The 19,359-nt window shown below is 41.3% G+C and overlaps 1 protein-coding gene across 17 annotated transcripts in view; it reads right to left on the bottom strand.

The window, feature by feature from the left end:
• ANKS1B (ankyrin repeat and sterile alpha motif domain containing 1B) overlaps positions 1-19,359 on the bottom strand; it is a 416,932-nt gene that overhangs the window by 12,090 nt on the left and 385,483 nt on the right. For all 17 annotated transcript variants that reach the window (XM_033866212.2, XM_033866217.2, XM_019918430.3 and 14 more), the window contains one exon: positions 17,715-17,852. In XM_033866212.2, the coding sequence (XP_033722103.2) occupies positions 17,715-17,852 (138 nt within the window). The remainder of the gene's footprint in view (positions 1-17,714; positions 17,853-19,359) is intronic.

Raw genomic sequence — 19,359 nt, 5'->3', positions numbered from 1 at the left:
GGAGGTCATAGTTAGCAGATATAAACTTTAATATACAGAATGGATAAACAACAAGGTCCTACTGTATAGCACAGAGAACTGTATTCAATATTTTATGATAGGGACTTCCCTGGTGGTCCAGTGGGTAAGACTCCACGCTCTCAATGCAGGGGGCCCGGGTTCGATCCCTGGTCAGGGAATGAGATCCCGCATGCATGCCACAATTAAGGAGCCTGCCTACCGCAACTAAGACCTGGTGCAACCAAATAAATAAATAATATTAAAAAAAAAAGAAGCCCACGTGCTGCAGCAAAGGTCCTGCATGCTGCAACTAAGACCCAGCGCAGCCTAAATAAATAAATAAATAAATATTAAAAAAATATCCTATGATAAACCATGAGGGAAAAAAATATAAAAAAAGAATGTGTATATATATATATATATATATATATATATGTATTACTGAATCACTTTGTTGTATAGTAGTAGTTAACACATTGTAAATCAATTATACTTCAATTAAAAAAACCCTAAAAATAGAGTTGCCACATGATATGATCCAGCAACCCCACTCCTGTGCATATATCCAGACAAAACTATAATTTGAAAAGATATATGCACCCCTATGTTCATAGCAGCACTATTCACAATAGCCAAGACATGGAAACAACCTAAATGTCCATTGACAGATGAATGGATAAAGAAGATGTGATATATATACATCAACACAATGGAATATTACTCAGCCATAAAAAAGAATGTAATAATGCCATTTGCAGCAATATGTATGGACCTAGAGATTATCATACTAAGTGAAGTAAGAAAGAGAAAAATACCATATATCATTTATATGTGGAATCTGTGAAACAGAAATAGACTCACAGACATAGAGAACAGACTTGTGGTTGCCAAGGGGGAGGGGGTGGGGGAGGGAAGGATTGGGAGTTTGGGTTTAGCAGATGCAAACTATTACATAGAGAATGGATAAACAAGGTCCTACTGTATAGCACAGGGAACTATATTCAATATCCTGTGATAAACCATAATGGAAAAAAATATGAAAAAGAATATATATATATGTATAACTGAATCACTTTGCTGTACAGCAGAAATTAATACAACATTGTAAATCAACTATACTTCAATAAAATGATAGACAACAACAGCAACAGTACATAGTCACAGGAGGTCGGAGCCTCCACTCCCAGCCCCGGCCTCGGGGAAGGTGGCTGATGCCTGTGACCCATTTTGGTCACAGCATCACGGTAAGCACTAAGGAGTCCCTTCACATGCTAGCCCAAACCACAGAGCTGGAATGTCCTTTCAAGTTGGCATGACCACACTCTCATCTCTGGTTGCTACCTTGCTCGGGCATAAATCCAAACTAATTTAGCTTCATGTTCACTACCTCTCATCCCTCAAATGCTGTAACCTGGTTGTCTCTGACCCTGGCTCCTTCTGCCCCTCCTAGCTTGTTGGAAAATACCTGCCTTGGCCTTTCCAGCATGAGTCTCTTTTTGGGACCACACTTATTATGGCAATTGACATTATTTTCTACCTTACACAGACCACCAATGAAAGAAGGAAGCCTGTGTGCATGTGTCCTCAGGGCTGGTGTGGGGGGCAGTTACTGGGAAGAGTATGCTCTGAGCCTCAGTTATTTTATTTATTTATTTATTTTTGCGGTACGCGGGCCTCTCACTGTTGTGGCCTCTCCCGCCGCAGAGCACAGGCTCAGCGGCCATGGCTCACGGGCCCAGCCGCTCCGCGGCATGTGGGATCTTCCCGGACTGGGGCACAAACCCGTGTCCCCTGCATCGGCAGGCGGACTCTCAACCACTGTGCCACCAGGGAAGCCCCTCAGTTATTTTTTGTTTGTTTTAAAATGGGGATAATAACACATGCAGGTGGATTATTGTGAGAATCATTCATAATAACATTTACCCTAATGACAATACCAGCCAACATTTATTATTTACTGTTTGCCATGTTGCACATGGACTATCTCATTTAATCCTAACAGAAACCCTGTGGGAGTTATCATATTAAACAGCTGTGGGGCCATTATCATCCTTGTTTTGCATGTGAGAGAATTAAGCTCAGGAAGGTTAAATAACTTGTTCATGAGGCCAGAACCTGGCTGAGCTGGGATGTGTGTGAATCCAGGTGTTCTGAGAGGTTGTGCTCTTGATCACTGTACCTTAGAATTATACTTAAGATAAAAAGACTCAACACCACTAATTATTAGAGAAATGCAAATCAAAACTATAATGAGGTATCACCTCATGCCGGTCAGAATGGCCATTATCAAAAAAAAATCTAGAAACAATAAATGCTGGAAAGGGTGTGGTGAAAAGGGAACCCTCCTGCACTGTTGGTGGGAATGTAAATTGATACAACCACTATGGAAAACGGTATGGAGGTTCCTTACAAAACTAAAAATAGAATTACCATATGACCCAGCAATCCCACTACTGGGCATATACCCTGAGAAAACCATAATTGAAGAAGAGTCATGTACAACAATGTTCATCACAGCACTATTTACGATAGCCAGGACATAGAACCAACCTAAATGTCCATCGACAGATGAATGGATAAAGAAGATGTGGCACATACATACAATGGAATATCACTCAGCCATAAAGAGAAACAAAATTGAGTTATTTGTAGTGAGGTGGATGAACCTAAAGTCTGTCACACAGAGTGAAGTAAGTCAGAAAGAGAAAAGCAAATATCGTATGCTAACGCATATATATGTAACCTAAAAAAAAAAAACCAAAAAAAGGTACTGATGAACTTAGTTGCAGGGCAGGAATAAAGATGTAGACATAGAGAATGGACTTGAGGACACAGGGTGGGAGGGGGAAGCTGTGGTGAAGTGAGAGTAGCATTGACATATATACACTACTGAATGTAAAATAGTTATCTAGTAGGAAGCAGCAGCATAGTACAGGGAGATCAGCTCGGTGCTTTGCGATGACCTAGAGGGGTGGGATAGGGAGGATGGGAGGGAGGTTTCAAGAGGGAGGGCATATGGGGGCATATGGCTGATTCACTTTGTTATACAACAGAAACTAGCCCAGTATTGTGAAGCAATTATACTCCAATAAAGATCTATTAAAAATAAATGATAAAAAAAAGACTTCGGCAGACCTAAATAGACATTTCTCTAAAGAATACATACAGATGGGCAGTAGGCACGTGAAAAGATGCTCAACATCACTAATTATTAGAGAAATGCAAATCAAAACTACTGTGAGGTTACCACCTCAAACTGGTCAGAATTGCTATCATTAAAAGTCTACAAAGAATAAATGCTGCAGAGGGTGTGGGGAAAAGGGAACCCTTCTACACCGTTGGTGAGAATGTAAATTGGTGTAGCCGCTATGGAAAACAGTATGGAGGTTCCTTAAAAAACTAAAAACAGTTACTATGTGATCCAGCAATCTCACTGCTGGGCATATATCTGGAGAAAACTCGAATTTGAAAAGATACATGCACCCCAATGTTCATAGCAGCACTATTTACAATGGCCAAGACATGGAAGCAACCTAAATGTCCATCAGTAGATGGAAGGATAAAGAAAATGTGGTGTTTATATATACAATGGAGTACTACTCAGCCATAAAAAGAATGAAATAATTCCATCTGCAGCAACATGGATGGACCCAGAGCTTATCATACTATGTGAAGTCAGAGAAAGACAAATACCATATGATATCACTTATATGTGGAATATAAAATATGATACAAATGAACTTACTTACAAAACAGAAACAGACTCACAAAGAAAACAAACTTATGGTCACCAAAAGGGGAAGGAGGGGGAGGGATAAATTAGGAATTTGGGATTAACAGATACATGCTACTATATATAAAACAGATAAACAACAAGGACCTACTGTATAGCACAGGGAACTATACTGAATATCTTGTAATAAACTATAATGAAAAAAATATGTATAACTGAATCGCTTTGCTGTACACCAGAAACACAACATTGTAAATCAACTATACTTCAATAAAAAAATAGACTTCTGCAAACTGCTAAAAAAAAACAAACAAAAACAAACAACTTAAAAACATTAAATACAGAAGCTCCTGGGTGGTGGATGCATCATGGCTGCAGTGAGGGTCTCATGCCTGGACCAGTCTCCAGGCAGAGGGTGTTATGATTTGACGTGAACCCTGAACCCTTAGCACAGGGATTCTCAGCTGGTGGCCCTGCCCCTCCCATGATGAGGGGTGATGTGAGGGAGGAAAGGCAACACTCCCTCTCCAATGGAGGCTCTTTAGGGTGGAGGCAGGGAATCCCAATTCAATGGGGGCACATTACAATCTCCAAAGCCCTTCCCTTCTCCCCCTGGGATTTTGATCTGTGGATTAAGAATTGCTACATTAGAGGTATTTGCAGGACCATCATATTTTAAGGACAGATTCTGAATGTAATCCAGGGATGCAAACTTGTTTTTCTATGCAAACTAGATCGATCTGTAGGCCAGCCTGTATTTACTGTGAGCTTCTTAAGGCAGTCAGGACTGGCAGTTGAACATCAATCACCACGGATATTTACTGAGCTACTTCCTTGTGTCAGGGGCTGAGTCCCTGGTGCCTGGCTTCTAACACGTGTCCAGGAAGTGCTCCCTGAATGATGTCAGGGAGAGGGGGCTCATGATGAGACAAAGAGGTGTACCCCATTGTTCTCCTGCATCCTAGTCACCGAGGCTGTACCCAGCACACTCATCATTTTGGTGTTAGAATAACTGAAGCATAGGCTTTAGGCAATCTGTCCCCTAGGGAAAACTCTGGGCACCCAGGTAATTAATTTATATTAATTGGCTCATCACTAGGATTTTTCTGTGTTGGAAACTCCTGGTTTGAAAATCTCTTGGGCTCAAGGGTTCAATGGCATATTTGCAAGAACATTCATCGTAGTTTAAAAATTTCCCCCAATAGGGAACTGATTAAGTATACTACATAGATCTACACAGTGAGATACCAGGCAGCCATTTAAAATGAAAATGGAGGCATTTAAAAAACTGGTTACAAGACTCAGTAAAAATTATGTACACGTACATAGATGGTATCTGTCTATGTGCATAGAAAACAGTATATATCAAAACGTTACTAGTGGTTATCACTAAGTGTTAAGATCGTGGACAAATTTTCTCTTCTTTATACTTCTTTGTATGTTTTGAACTTTATTCAAATGATGAATAATTTTACAATCATAAAAAATAATAAGCTTTTGCATTTTGAGCATTAAAAATAAGAGGAAATCTTCTAGCTCAAAATAATCTTATTCTTTATCCATCACCTGCCTTTTCCTTCTTTGGCAGAGAGGGTTTGGAACTGTTTTCCAGGCAAAATCCAGGCCCTGTTTTCTGGTGTTTCCATGGCTCACCCCCAGGTACTAGTGGGGCTGGCCATCCATTTGGTCAGTTTTTGTATTGGATGTCAATTCCAGCATCTGCTCAGCTGAATTTTAGAATACTCAGTTCTTCCTTTAACCTGGAAACCCAATGCCTCTACTCCAAGTCCAGAGCAAAGAGTTGACTCTTCTGTCCAATTTCTATCAGACCCAGCAGAAAATGTTCTATGTGGACATTAGCTTATGGACATGCAGTCAGTCCAGTTTTGTAGCCGTGCTAGGTTTGATCCCTGCACCAAATCGGACCACCTGTCAATGTGAACCACATTCTACTTCCTCTCATACAGATGATAACGCAGTGGTAGCAGCAGCTACTACATGACATTGTTAACTACACCCCAGAGACCAGCTAAGGGCCTGACGTGGATTATCTAACCCTCACAACCACCTTGTAGAGGAGGAATTATCATCCCCATTTTATGTGTGAGAAACTCATGATTAGTAAGATTGATTAACTTGGCCAAGTTCACACAGCTAGTCAGGGGCAGAACCAGGATTCAAACCCAGATCTGACTTTAGATAAGACAGTGTTTTGTGCCACTGGGCTGTCCTGCCCTATTGCTTTCATGAGTCTGTTGGTGTTCTGCCTCCACTTTCACTGGAGGACCCTCTGAGGAACCATCTTGTGTTTTGGAGATTCAGCATATGAATGTTGGTGAAGACACCATCACACAATATCCCCTCCTGGAGACCCAGGACAAAAAGTTCTTTCACCATTGCATCAAAAACAAAACAAAACAAAACAAAAAAATCGCTAGGAATAAACTTACCTAAGGAGGCAAAACACCTGTACTCCGAAAACTGTAAGATGCTGATGAAAGAAATTGAAGATGACACAAACAGATTGAAAGCTATACCGTGTTCTTAGATTGGAAGAATCAATATTGTTAAAATGACCGTACCTCCCAAAGCAATCTACAGATTCAATGCAATCCCTATCAAATTACCAATGGCATTTTTCACAGAACTGGAAAAAAAATTTAAATTTCTATGGAAACACCAAACACCCCAAATAGCCAATACAAAAAAAAAAAAAAAAAAAAAAAAGAAAGAAGAACGGAGCTAGAGGAATCAGGCTCCCTGACTTCAGACTATATGACAAGCTACAGTAATCAAAGCAGTATGGTACTGGCACAAAACAGACACATAGGTCAATGGAACAGAATAGAGAGTCCAGAAATAACCCCCCACACTTCTCAATTAATCTACAACAAGAGGCAAGAATATACAATGGAGAAAGGACAGTCTTTTTTTAATAAGTGGTGCTGGGAAAACTGGACAGCTACATATAAAAGAATGAAATTAGAACATTCTCTAACACCATATACACAAATAAACTCAAAATGGGTTAAAGACCTAAATGTAAGACCCGTATACGATAAACTCTTAGGTACTATAAAACTCCTAGAGGAAGACACGGGCAGAACACTCTTTGACATAAATCACAGCAATATTGTTTTGGGGTCCATCTCCTAGAGTAATGGAAACAAAAGCAAAAGCAACAAATGGGACTAATTAAACTTAAAAGCTTTTGCACAGCACAGGAAACCATAAACAAGACTAAAAGACAACCTACAGCATGGAAGAAAATATTTGCAAACAGTGCGATCGACAAGGGATTAATTCCAAAATATACAAACAGCTCATACAGCTCAGTATCAAAAAACCACAAACAACCCAATCAAAAAACAGGCAGAAGACCTAAACAGACATTTCTCCAAAGAAGACACACAGATGGCCAACAGGCACATGAAAAGATGTTCAACATCACTAATTATTAGAGAAATACAAATCGAAGCTACAATGAGGTACCACCTCATACCAGTCAGAATGGCCATCATTAAAAAGTCTACAAATAATAAATGCTAGAGAGGGTGTGGAGAAAAAGGAACCCTTCTACACTGTTGGTGGGAATGTAAATCGGTGCAGCCACTATGGAGAAGAGTATGGAGGTTCCTTACAAAAAACTAAAAATACAGTTACCATATGATCCAGCAATCCCACTCCTGGGCATATATCTGGAAAAGACGAGAACTCTTATTTGAAAAGTTACATGCACCCCAATGTTCACAGCAGCACTATTACAATAGCCAAGACATGGAAGCAACCTAAACGTCCATTGAGAGATGAATGGTTAAAGATGTGGTATATATATACAATGGAATATAACTCAGCCATAAAAAAGAATGAAATAATGCCATTTGCAGCAACATGGATGGACCTGGAAATTATCATACTAAGTGCAGTCAGAGAAAGACAAATATCATATGATATCACTTATATGTGGAGTCTAAAAAAATGATACAAATGAACTTATTTACAAAACAGAAATAGACTCACAGACATAGAAAACAAAATTATGGTTACCAAAGGGGGAAGGAGGGATAAGTTAGCAATTTGGGATTAACAGATACACGCTACTATATATAATATAGATAAACAACAAGGACCTACTGTATAGCACAGGGTGCTATATTCAATATCTTGTAATAACCTATAATGGAAAAGAATAGATATATACGTATATATATATATATATATATATATATATATAACTGAATCACTTTGCTGTACACCGGAAACTGTAAATCAACTATGCTTCAATTAAAAAAAAAAGTTCTTTCAGAATCACTCTCACTGAAGTTTTGTCTTCTGAGGGGATGGGGTATCCTCACCCAAGAAATATCAAGCATGTAATGACTGTGTTTTCCTACTTGCCTTGACCTTCAGGAAGCTCAGAGCTAAATCTATGGCTCAGTTCTCGTAACAATGTAGAATTCTGTGGTCGGCATGTTGATGTTAAAACTTTCCCCTGGGTCTTGATCTTCTTTTTAGTGTGTATTTTCCCTACTTCAGATCCACGTGTATCTATATTTTCAGATTTAACATACCTATTCATGTAGGCTGCCTTAAGTCCTTTATGGAAGGAGGTATAGTATAAATGGTGGTTGTTTGTTCACTTAAACATTTATTCGACAGCTTATTTTGTTTAACCCCTTACTGAAAAAATGGCTGACAAGGTACATCAGACACGAGTCTCACATCATCTGGTTAAAGTGACAAAGGCGGAAGTGTGCTGAGGAGAGAGGGGACAGCACAGGGAGAGTGGCCGTGCCGGCTTAGGCTGGGAGGCTGCTGTTTACAAGTGGACCATTCTGATCTGCCTGCAGGTACTTTCCATTAGCATTAAAAAAAACAAAAAACCAAAAACACACCACATTTTAGTGACTAAAATTGAAGGAACAAATAATTGTATTCCATAGTCTCAGAATGCTACAGGACCTGAATATTCTTTGGCTCCCGGGGGCCGGCAGAAGCAATTCCTGAGGTCGGCAGAGGCTATCCGCACCTGAAGAGGGTGCAAACAGACATTCAAGGAAAAAAGGGCTGTATCCGTGCAAAGAAGCCCGGGGTGTTAAGAGGATCCTCAGAGGTCTACTGCACCAGTGTCAGGGAGTAAAGACCATGCCTGGATCACCTGCATGGGCTAAGTCTGCCCTGGGCTGCCTGCCTCTGTACCTATCATTGCCACTGAGGAGATGACACTGACAGGGGGTCTGGTCCTGGTGACCTTTAGGTCCCTCTCCACTGGGAGCTCCAGGGTTCTCTGATTAGACGCTGTTGTCTGTCTTTTACCCAACCAACAACAGCTTCAGTTTAGAGGTGTATGTATAGCTGATGCCATGTTAAATAGTAGCACATTCTCCAAAGCCTGGACTGCAGGTCTCAACAATCCACCAGCCAGTGCACAGAAGTGCAGTGACCACAGGGCTGGCTTTCACCACAGGGGATGTCCCCACAGCAACGCTCACCCCAAAACTATTCTAAATGGCCAAGTATTTTGTCTATTATTAAATGGCTTTCATTCTTAACAATATGCCCGTTCCCCACCTCTCCCTTTGCCTGGTGAGTTACTGCTCAACCTTGAAGATTCACCTGAGGTATTACGTCTTCCAGGAGCCTGCTCTGAATCCCCTTCCCCGACACCCCAGGCTGTGCCAGGTGCCCCTGCTCAGATGGGCACAGCTCCACTGACTGTAAAGCATTTATTAGGATTTTCTCTTTATAGATCCAAATGCCCCAGCCGGCTGAGCTCCTTGAGGGCTCTCCTCTCATTTGACTGCATCTCTAGGGCTTAGGACATAGCAGGTGTGCAATAAATGTTGGAGGAACTGAAAAAAGGACGCTGCCCGGCAGGTTCCTAAGATAAGAGGACTTGCACCTCAAGGGTAAGATACGGTTGCCTGTGGATGGCCACAGCGGATTCTTCCCTTCTATTTTCTCTCCACAGGTAGATCCTGGCTGAATAAATGCTGAACCAGTGCAGGGCACGCCCTTTGGGCCTAAAGATAAAGCGTTTTCAATACGGGTCTATGGTGGGGCCTCCAGAAAGAAGCCACGTTTCTCCTCTGGCTGTATTTTGCTTGTACATCTTGTTTTTTAAGAGCCAGGGTAGGTTTCATCTACAACTTGCTTCATCCACGTCTTGAGGCAAAAATAACTGAGAATATTCTGGCCATATTCACAGAATTCATTGACATTCCTTAGCTCTACCTACTTAGTTCTCTCAAGTACAAGTCAGTGATTAAGTCTTGATTATATTTATAGAAACAAATACTGCCCAATCACAGGTCTTCAGCATTTAGAAATAAGTATCAGGAATTCTGCTAAGATGCCTACCTAGCCCAGGGCTGACACAGCAACTGGATAAAATGCAGATAGTTTCTTTAGGGCTAATTCCAGCTAACTAAAAGAATAATGAAATTAATATTTCTCTCTAAATATAACGGGGGTACATGGAGAAATTTTTGAAAATACATAAAGAAGAAAATTAAAAATCACCTGCAAAATTCTACTGCTGGGATATAGCCACTGCTACATTTTGGTTTCTTTTCCTCTTACATTTGTATATATGCACAAATACTTTTATAAGCTATATGAATATTTATGTGAATTTAAAAACAAAATTAGAATGATATTTACACGCAGTTTCATGAGTCACTTTTTCACGCAACATTAAATCATGAATGGTTTTTGCATGCCATTAAATGGTCTTCAAAAACCAGATTTTTAAAGGTGGCAGAGCATTCCACTGCATCTGCTAAGGTTTCACGTCATGCCTCACCCCAAGTACATGAGTGTCATCAGCTCCGTGAAAGACCAAGAAAGTCTTTCTTATAAAGTTACAGGTTCTCTATAGCAATCATGTACTCACGCCCGGTGGTCGCCTGTCCACATGGAACCACAGCCTACGGTGGCTGGACAGCAGACCTCTCACACCCATGCTGGAGGGGCTGGCCTGCCAGGGCAGAAGGGGAACACGATCCGTCTTTGTCCTGTTACTTGGCAGGGACTTGGGGAAAGGGTGTGCAGAAGAGAGATTTGCTGGATTTCAACTCCTCGCCACTCTTCAAAAGTAAAAGCCCCTAGTGGAAGCTACAGTAAACCCTTTGCCAACTTGTGATACCTCCAAAGGGGCATTTATCACATTCAAGACGCTTCTTACCTACCAAATTTTAATGCTTGTTGAACATCTTTCTCAAATGGACAAGACAGGTGATAAAAATGACTTTTTCTCTGCTTATGGCAGACGACTGCCTAATGCCTCACCTCATCTTTCCAAAGTGCATTAATGAATTGTCAGGCCTCCAAGATGCCCACATGTTCATACAAACTCAACGTTCAGCTTCCAGCCCCTGTGTCCCTCTCCTCTGGGAGCCCTCACCCTGCTGGGGCCAGCAAAACTGCAGGAGAGCACAGACAGGATTTTACTGCAACCATTGGTTATGTCCTTGATTCTCCCTCAGAACTCAGACATCCTGGAGAGCAGTGCGGTGTGCCTGACTCACGGCAGGCACTCAATACATGTAGAAATATATTTTATGCAGACTTGGACTTTTCATCTCAGGTGTGGGATACCGCCGCATCAAATGTACGTTGTAAACCGAAAACTGGGACATAAATCCTCACACAGGTCTGACAGGAAAGAACAGAACCAGCCCCGTAACTGCTGGTGCTGCTCTCCTGCCCTTAGAAGCTAAGACTGACTGAACGTGTGCTAGACACGGACGTGTGTCATCTCACCGAATCCTTACAGTGACCCTGGGCAGCGGGTACTGCTGTTATCTCTATTTTATAGATGAGGAGACTGAGGATTACAGGCATTCTTGCCCAAACTATGAAACTAAGAGATGCCGACCTGGGATTCAAAACCAGGCTGATTCTAAAGGCGTCACCCCTAGACATGACATTTGATTTCCAGTTCTTTGGGAGGGGGCTATAACGAATACATGTACGAATGCTGCAAAACCACCTGTGAAAAAAGTCAGAATGACTACTTTCTTTCTAACTTCATAGAAAATGGGATTGATTTAAAGCTCTGATAACATCCATCCCCCTCAACCCTCAAAAAAATAGGGATGAGAGGAAAAAAGAGTGACAATTATTCTCTTAATATTCACCCACCTTTGGCTTTATGGCTTAGTTAATTCTCAACAGTTTATGCCAACGGAGAGGAGGTATGGATAAATGTAACCCAGCAGCAGTGTTAATCTATTTTTTTTTTTGGGCGGGGGAGGAGGTGGTATATAACGGCCACAGGACTGGGAGTGCTGCCGTGTTTTTTTTTGTTTGTTTTTTTTAATTTATTTGGCTGCACTGGCTCTTAGTTGCAGCATGCGGGATCTAGTTCCCAGACCAAGGATCGAACCCAGGCTCCCTGAATTGGGAGCGCAGAGTCTTAACCACTGGACCACCAGCAAAGTGCCATTTTTATTCCGTCACTCCTGCCACTGACTTGATGAGTTTCAGCTGCTGCAAGGGGCCAGGGAAAGGCTTCTACTTAAGTGTAGGTTGCTACTTTGTAAGTGGGAGACTAGCCAGGGAGTGTGACAGTCCCATCTTAAGGGCTCTATGCACTTCAGCATTTTCTTACATTGCCATTTATTTTCATAGTATCATAGTCCAACAGGTTGAGGGCCATTTTCAGTTGGAGAAAAGGAGAAACAGAATGAAAGAGACCACCTAGTTCCACATACAGTATTAATTTCATTGTCAGAGGTCAACTAACATCAACGATAACGGAAGTTCTTTTGCACTTGTAAATTCCCACTCTGTGGGACAATCTCTGCAACATAAGCCATAAGTACTTTCCATTCGGAACCCTACGCTACTCCACGAAAAGAATCTCCGAGTTTAAGAAAGGGAGAAATGGGTGAAAGTGGTCAAAAGGCACAAACTTCCAGTTATAAGACAAATAAGTCCTAGGAATGCAATGTACAGCATGGTGACTATAGTTAACAGTACCGTACAGGCGTACCTCGTTTTATTGCACTTTGCAGATATTGCTATTTTAAAAAATTGAAGGCTTGTGGCACCCTGCATTGAGCAAGTCTACTGGCTCCAGCTTTCTGACAGCATTTACTCATTTTGTGTTTCTGTGTCCCATTTTGGTAATTCTGGCAAGATTTCAAACTTTTTCATTATGATTATATTCCTTATGGTGAACTGTGATCAGACCTTTGATGTTACCATTACAAAAAGATTATGCCTCGCTGAAGGCTCAGATGATGGTTAGCATTTTTTAGCAACAAAGCATTTTTAAATTAAGGCATGTACATTGTTTTTTTAGACATGATGGTATTGCACACATAACAGGCTACAGTGCAGTGTACACATACTTTTTATATGCACTGGGAAACCAAAAAATTCATGTGACTTGCTTTATTGTGATATTCGATTCATTGCAGTAGTCTGGAACAGAACCTGCAGTATCTTTCAGGTATGCCTGTATTGTACATTTGAAAGTTGCTGACGGAGTAGATCTTAAAGTTCTTATCACACACACACACAAAATGTGTAACTGTGTGAGGTGATGGATGCTAACTTATTGTGCTGATCATTTTGCAGCAATACATATATCAAATCCTTATGCTGTACATCTAAAATGAATACAGTGTTATATGCCAATTTTATCTCAATAAAACTGGAGAAAATTAAAGGGCTCCGGAATCTCACTTTCATTAGACTGATTATGACAGAGTGGTCGACTCTGGTGTTCTTCCCCTGCGCTTAGGTTTGCTGGTCCCTAGCGATGGAAACGACTATAAAATGCTGTCCCCCTGCGGACCATGGTTTCCTGCATTTGGTCATCTCTGTTTCTCCAGTTTAGATCCTTTCACGGCCCACATTCAGGCAAGAAGGCACAGGAAAGAGGGAGCCTCGTCACCGCCCACCGGCATCAAGACTTTGACATTCTCTACACATTCCACAACCAGTCTAAGCTGTACACACTGAAGATGACAGAATTTGGGAGGTGCAAGTAAGAGAAAAATGAGCATGGTTAAAATTATCAAACACTGCAAACATGTTCTTTATAGAGAAGTGAGAATTAGCCAGGGTTTAGCGGCAGTCATGGCTTTTAATGCTATTTAAACAAAATAAACCTTTCGTATTTTAGAACTAGTGAATGAGGTCCCTCCCAGATTTTTAAAATAAATCTGACAGTCTTGCAGAGAATGCATCAAAATCTTTCGAATCTACCTATCTCCATTCTATGTCCTAGAAATCCAGACGGAGTGAATAATACATAGATGAGAGTTGCCAAATGATCTAGGTTGTATCTATCTCTTTCCTACGGTGGCCTTTTAAGGATGATCACTGCAGCCTTGGGATCTGGTGGCCGCTGAAATACCCATTCTCCCTCTTGTCATCTCAGCAGCATGGATTTCCCCTTCATTCATTTGAGATAAGAGTGGAGAAGAGAAAAGCTGAATCCGTTGTTTTAAGCCTGACAACTCCTGGTCTTGTAACACATTCTTTTTTCCTACACAGTCCTACTCTCTTCCCCCAAGTTTTCACTGCCTGGAAGGTGGAGGTCGGGCAGCCTCTTGTTCTGTAGTGGGTGAGATGTGTCCCACTGGGGAGGTGACTAGAAATCAGCTACCACCATAGTGAGTCTAGAATGCAGAGTAGGTCTGGAATGCGCCGGTAGGTACATACTGGCTTTTCTTGGGAACCCTAATTCCCTTTCTGCTCTAGTCTTTTAAAATTTCCATCTACCTGTCATTAAAAACTGAAAATATCACAAGCTGAATTTAGCATAGATTCTAAGTCATGGAAACAAGCTTAGAGAAGATAAAGCGTAACATTTCCTGAAGTGTGTTCCGCAGAACACCACCTCCGTGAGAAGCTCTCCCCAAAAGAGGCTACCACAGCCAAATGAACTTGGGAAGCCAGGTTCACTCCACCCCCTCCCGGTGTCTGAGCCTATGAAGGGCTCCGCAAGGTCCCAGAGTCAAGGAACTACGTTAAATTCACGTGCTCATATGAGTAGGGGGGCTTGGGCCTCCCTTCCAAGACCGCAGGATTTCTATGGAAAAAAGGCTCTGAATTTCAAATCCGACTCTCCGTAAACTGGAAGCCTCCTAGACATCATTGGGTTTTCTTGGTGATAAGAAATATTCATAAAAACTTCCTGCGACCCATAAAAGATCTACAAGGTCAAAGTAGCAATAACTGCAATTAAAAATGTGCATGTACTCATACACATCAGCTGAAAGACTAAATGTATACTTAAGGTATTCTTTTCTTTTCTTTTGCCATTTGGGCAGCCTGGGGGACTGGTTCATACCAAAAGAATTTTAAGGCTTCGAGACTGGACTGAATATTGAACTGCCCTACATAAAGATACAAAATCCACGCTCAAAGAGGTTTTTTTTTAGTGCAAGCAAAGCTTGGTGCATCTCAAAATTGCTCGAAGGCCCACGTTAAGGCTGGTGGCCTTTGTTACTATTTTTGAAGTTAAACAAACTGTTCACCTAGAGAGGATTAAAATGGTGGATTTGTGATGTAAGACGAAAATCCTCTGGAGCTGAAACCAGACTCCTAACCTAGTGAACGTCTACATTAAATCAAACATCTGGATGAAAAAACAAAAGGTGAAGCAATTCTCTGCTTGTTTTCCAAATGTATCAGGAACATCATGTTGATCTTAAAACTAAACAGTTGACTGTTTTCCCCCATATTTCACTTCTGTATTCTGGCGTCGCATATACACACGCTTGAAAAACTCAAGAGGCCAGATGGCCCATGGGCATCATTTTTAGCTTCAATAGAGAACAATGTTTTGGATAGCCTTATGAAGGCAAATTATATATTACTCTAAAACCAATTGAGAAAGAAATGCTGTAATACCCCAGGGAAGGGTGGAATTCATCCTGACAATACTGGAATACTAATGTTGACATTCAATGAAAACACGATATAGATGCAATATACCAATAGAAGGCCTACAGAATCTATGCTTTCTTTCTATTGTTTCTATTTTATTTATTTTTTCTTCTATTTTTTTCAATTCTTTCACAAGGGCAGTGGGAAAACTTCGGACCATAAGTACACTTCTAGAAAATCTATCTTATGTCTTTTAGCAGAAAACGTCCAGGCTGTGAACTGTGAGGTCAGCAGGCAAGGAGAGAGAAGAGGTGGTGCGGGGGAAGCAAACACTGAACACGCATTACTTATGAACGCTCTACATACGTTCCTTCATTCCAATCCCAAAGAAAACCTGTAAGGTACAATCCCTGTGCCTGTTTTATAGACAAAGGAAATCAGGACTCAGAAAAGTCCTGCAACTCGTCTAAGACCAGGGAGCAGGCAGCGAGTTGGGATGTGAACTCTGAGCAGCCTGTTCTTTCTATGACACCAAGGCAAATCCCAGAGAAAGGGGTATCATGCAAACCAAAATGTATGTGGATAGAATGGAATTTCGCTGTTTTAAGAAACAATTGCGGGACTTCCCTGGTGGTGCAGTGGTTGGGACTCTGAGCTCCCAATGCAGGGGGCCCAAGTTTGATCCCTGGTCAGGGAACTAGATCCCACATGCATGCTGCAACTAAGAAGCCTGCATGCCACAACTAAGGAGCCCACCTGCCACAACTAAGACCTGGTGCAACCAAATAAATAAATATACTTTTAAAAATGCTTAAAAAAAGAAACAATTGCATTTCACAAGAATGGCAAGTTATGTCTAAGGCACCAGAAACCTAAATGCTGACATGGTTTTAATCAACACTGTTGATCCCGTGCAAACAAACGCATCCAGAGATATCTAGAGCAGCCTATGAGGGTTTGGCTTTGCAGTCCTTACTGTTAACACAGACCACCTGTATATTATTCTCCTCATGCCTCTCAAAATAGAAAAAAAAATTAAAGGCACACAGCATTCTTTCCTGTTTTCAATCTTCACAACTTGAAAGGGATGGGCCACACGCAGCCTGATACAACGTTCTGGGCATGAGCCTAACATCCCTTAGGATGGGGTAAATTCTGGGTTACTGTGGTCCTTGGTCCATGGGAGTTTGTCAGAACTAAAAATGATCGCTTCAAGCAGTCTTACCCATGACATTGAACTGTGGGCTGGCCCCTCAAGAATCTATTATACTGCAGTTTCTGTGTAATTCTTTAAACGTGTGTATCTCAAAACTTGAGCAGAGCAGAACTGTCATATTAAAGTGACATTTTAGAATTCTTCTGATTACAAATTATTTCAAGGTTGTAGCTGTCTCTGTTCTGTCTGCTTCAAATTTAGAATGCCCAATGTACTAAAATAGAGTTATCCTCGAGCAATTTGTACCATCCTGAAGGTACAAGAAGGAATACTTGTTATTTTCTAGAATTGCTTCCATTTTCCAAGTTTGTAATGTATGGGCTAGTTTTTAGACTTAATGACAAATAGGACTATAGGTGTGTAACACCATAAGGACGTCATTACAAGACTAACTTCTGAATACGGGCCATATTCAAATGAACCAAACCTTGCTGTTCCCAATTATTATTTATAAAAGTCTAATTTAACTACTATTCAATATAGAAAACCACAAATATTGTATGAGGCACTGAATTTACTTTTCCTCCAAACAAACCTAGACTATCATGCCCTACTACTTAGAAATGGCTACCAAAGAAACCAAAAGACAGAGCAAAGGAACAGAAAGGCTGGAAGACATTTACTATATTTTGGTACCAGAGAAAGAAAGGAACTCGTCTGATATGAAAAGTGAGGTTAGTAACTGAGCAATGACATTTCAGATACTGGATAGAAGTGGAGTTCTAACTTTAATGAATGAACGAAAATACAGAAAAAACTCAGAAAAGCTGAGTCTGCAAAATACCTTATGCCAGGTATACCTTAAAACTTGGTAAACAAACCAAGCACCTAAATTGCAATAATTTAATAATAATTAATAATGTCCAGGTATATTCAGGGAAATACTTAGTTTGTCCAAAGAGGGTAGCTACTCACCACATCGAAGGCAGTAAACACGTGACAGTAGTGGTGATTGGACTTCAAATCTTTTGTGATATAAGCGAATGTTGAGAGGTCTTCTGGGTCCTGGGCAGCACAGGAGATATTACGAATTTCATGTTCGGCAATTATGTTCTGGAAGAAATGACACAAACGACCGTTGTTTTCCTCTGCAAACCAGCATATTTTAGAACCAAGGCAAATGATCTGGGAAGCAGTTGCTTTCCCTCGTCCTAGAATGTTCTAGAGCAGCAACACTCAAAGTGATTCAACACACTATCTGTGGGCAAAGGTACACCAGGTCTGGAAGGAATGCTTTCGTTTAATTAAAAACAACCTAAAATAGTCCTGTCCTGGAGCAGCAGTTCTCACATGGTGCTGTGTGCAGAAGCAGTCTGGGTGGCAGACACTTTAAAAAAATAGTAACTACTAAGCATTTCACTGTTTCCATTTTCCATGTAGAGTCAGCGCCGCCTCCTGCTAACTCTGTCTGGAAAGGATCACCTGCCATGTTGTTCTGCCTGCCGGGAGGCTGATCCCTCACCATCTTTTACCTTTTGTCTTGTGCCTGGCCCCTAGCTCCTCAGAGCCAAGGCAGGTAGGCGAGGGCGCGTCAAGGTGCTCTCTCATGAAGACTCCGTGGAGACTAAGGTGTAAGGGTGGGATGAGGGAAACACCACGCTGCATGCTAGATGCAGCGCCCCGTGGATGACAACGCTTTGCTAACTATACCCGCTGTGTATCATTGTGAGTGGTGCTGTGGTTATCCTCATCATCAGCTCACAGGTGGCGAAACCAGTACTCAGACAGTGTAAGTTATGCAGGGCAGGTAGTGGAACTGGGCCTGATGTTGCAATACCTCTCAGCCCCACCTCTCTCTCACTGGTTGAATATAATTTCATTTTTTCTCTCGGCTAGCACTTTTTCAAGCCATCTCCCTGCCAGCCCCCTCATTCCAACTTGCCTCTAAGAATAATCGGTGGGAGGTAACTGAGGAAAGGTTTAAGTACCATTATCCCGAAGCACAAAATAACCAAGGAGCATCACCTGGGCTGCAAACCCAGCCAGAAACTTCTTTTGATACACTGATGTATTTCAGAAGCAAAAGATTTCACATAATCATGCAAACATTTCTTAACCTCACAATATCCCATTTATGTTTGTGCAGTTGTCATAGATCTAAAACCCTCAATGCTTTAGTTACCCTAATTACTTTGTAACTGCACAGTCTTAAATAACCTGAGCGAATGTAATGCTCCGTGTATACCCATCAATGCCTAAAATTGCTTACAAAACGCCGTTTCCTGCCAGCGCCCCCGGCAAGTACTTCACGCCCCTCACTCTACTGAGCTACGTGGTTGGTAAGCAATTACAGAATTAACACATAAAAGAAAATTAAATTAAGACGTTCTTCACAGTGACCCTGTATGTTGACGCTACATGCAGCGCTGTCAGAAATAACTCAAATTGAAATCAGAATCCCATAAACAAGTAACATCCTATTGCAAGACAGAGTTTCAAAATAGAAGGTGCCGATCCTCTTCTGGCATCCAGATAGCATTTCTCCAAGGAGAAAACTAAATTAGGAGCTCGGTGAGTCTTAAATTTAAAATTAATGAGCTCTGCGTGGTCTTTATAGGTA

The sequence above is a fragment of the Tursiops truncatus genome, chromosome 11 (genome assembly GCF_011762595.2).
Source record: "Tursiops truncatus isolate mTurTru1 chromosome 11, mTurTru1.mat.Y, whole genome shotgun sequence".
NCBI classification, from domain to species: Eukaryota; Metazoa; Chordata; class Mammalia; order Artiodactyla; family Delphinidae; genus Tursiops; species Tursiops truncatus.
This window is presented reverse-complemented; position numbering and strand designations above follow the sequence as displayed.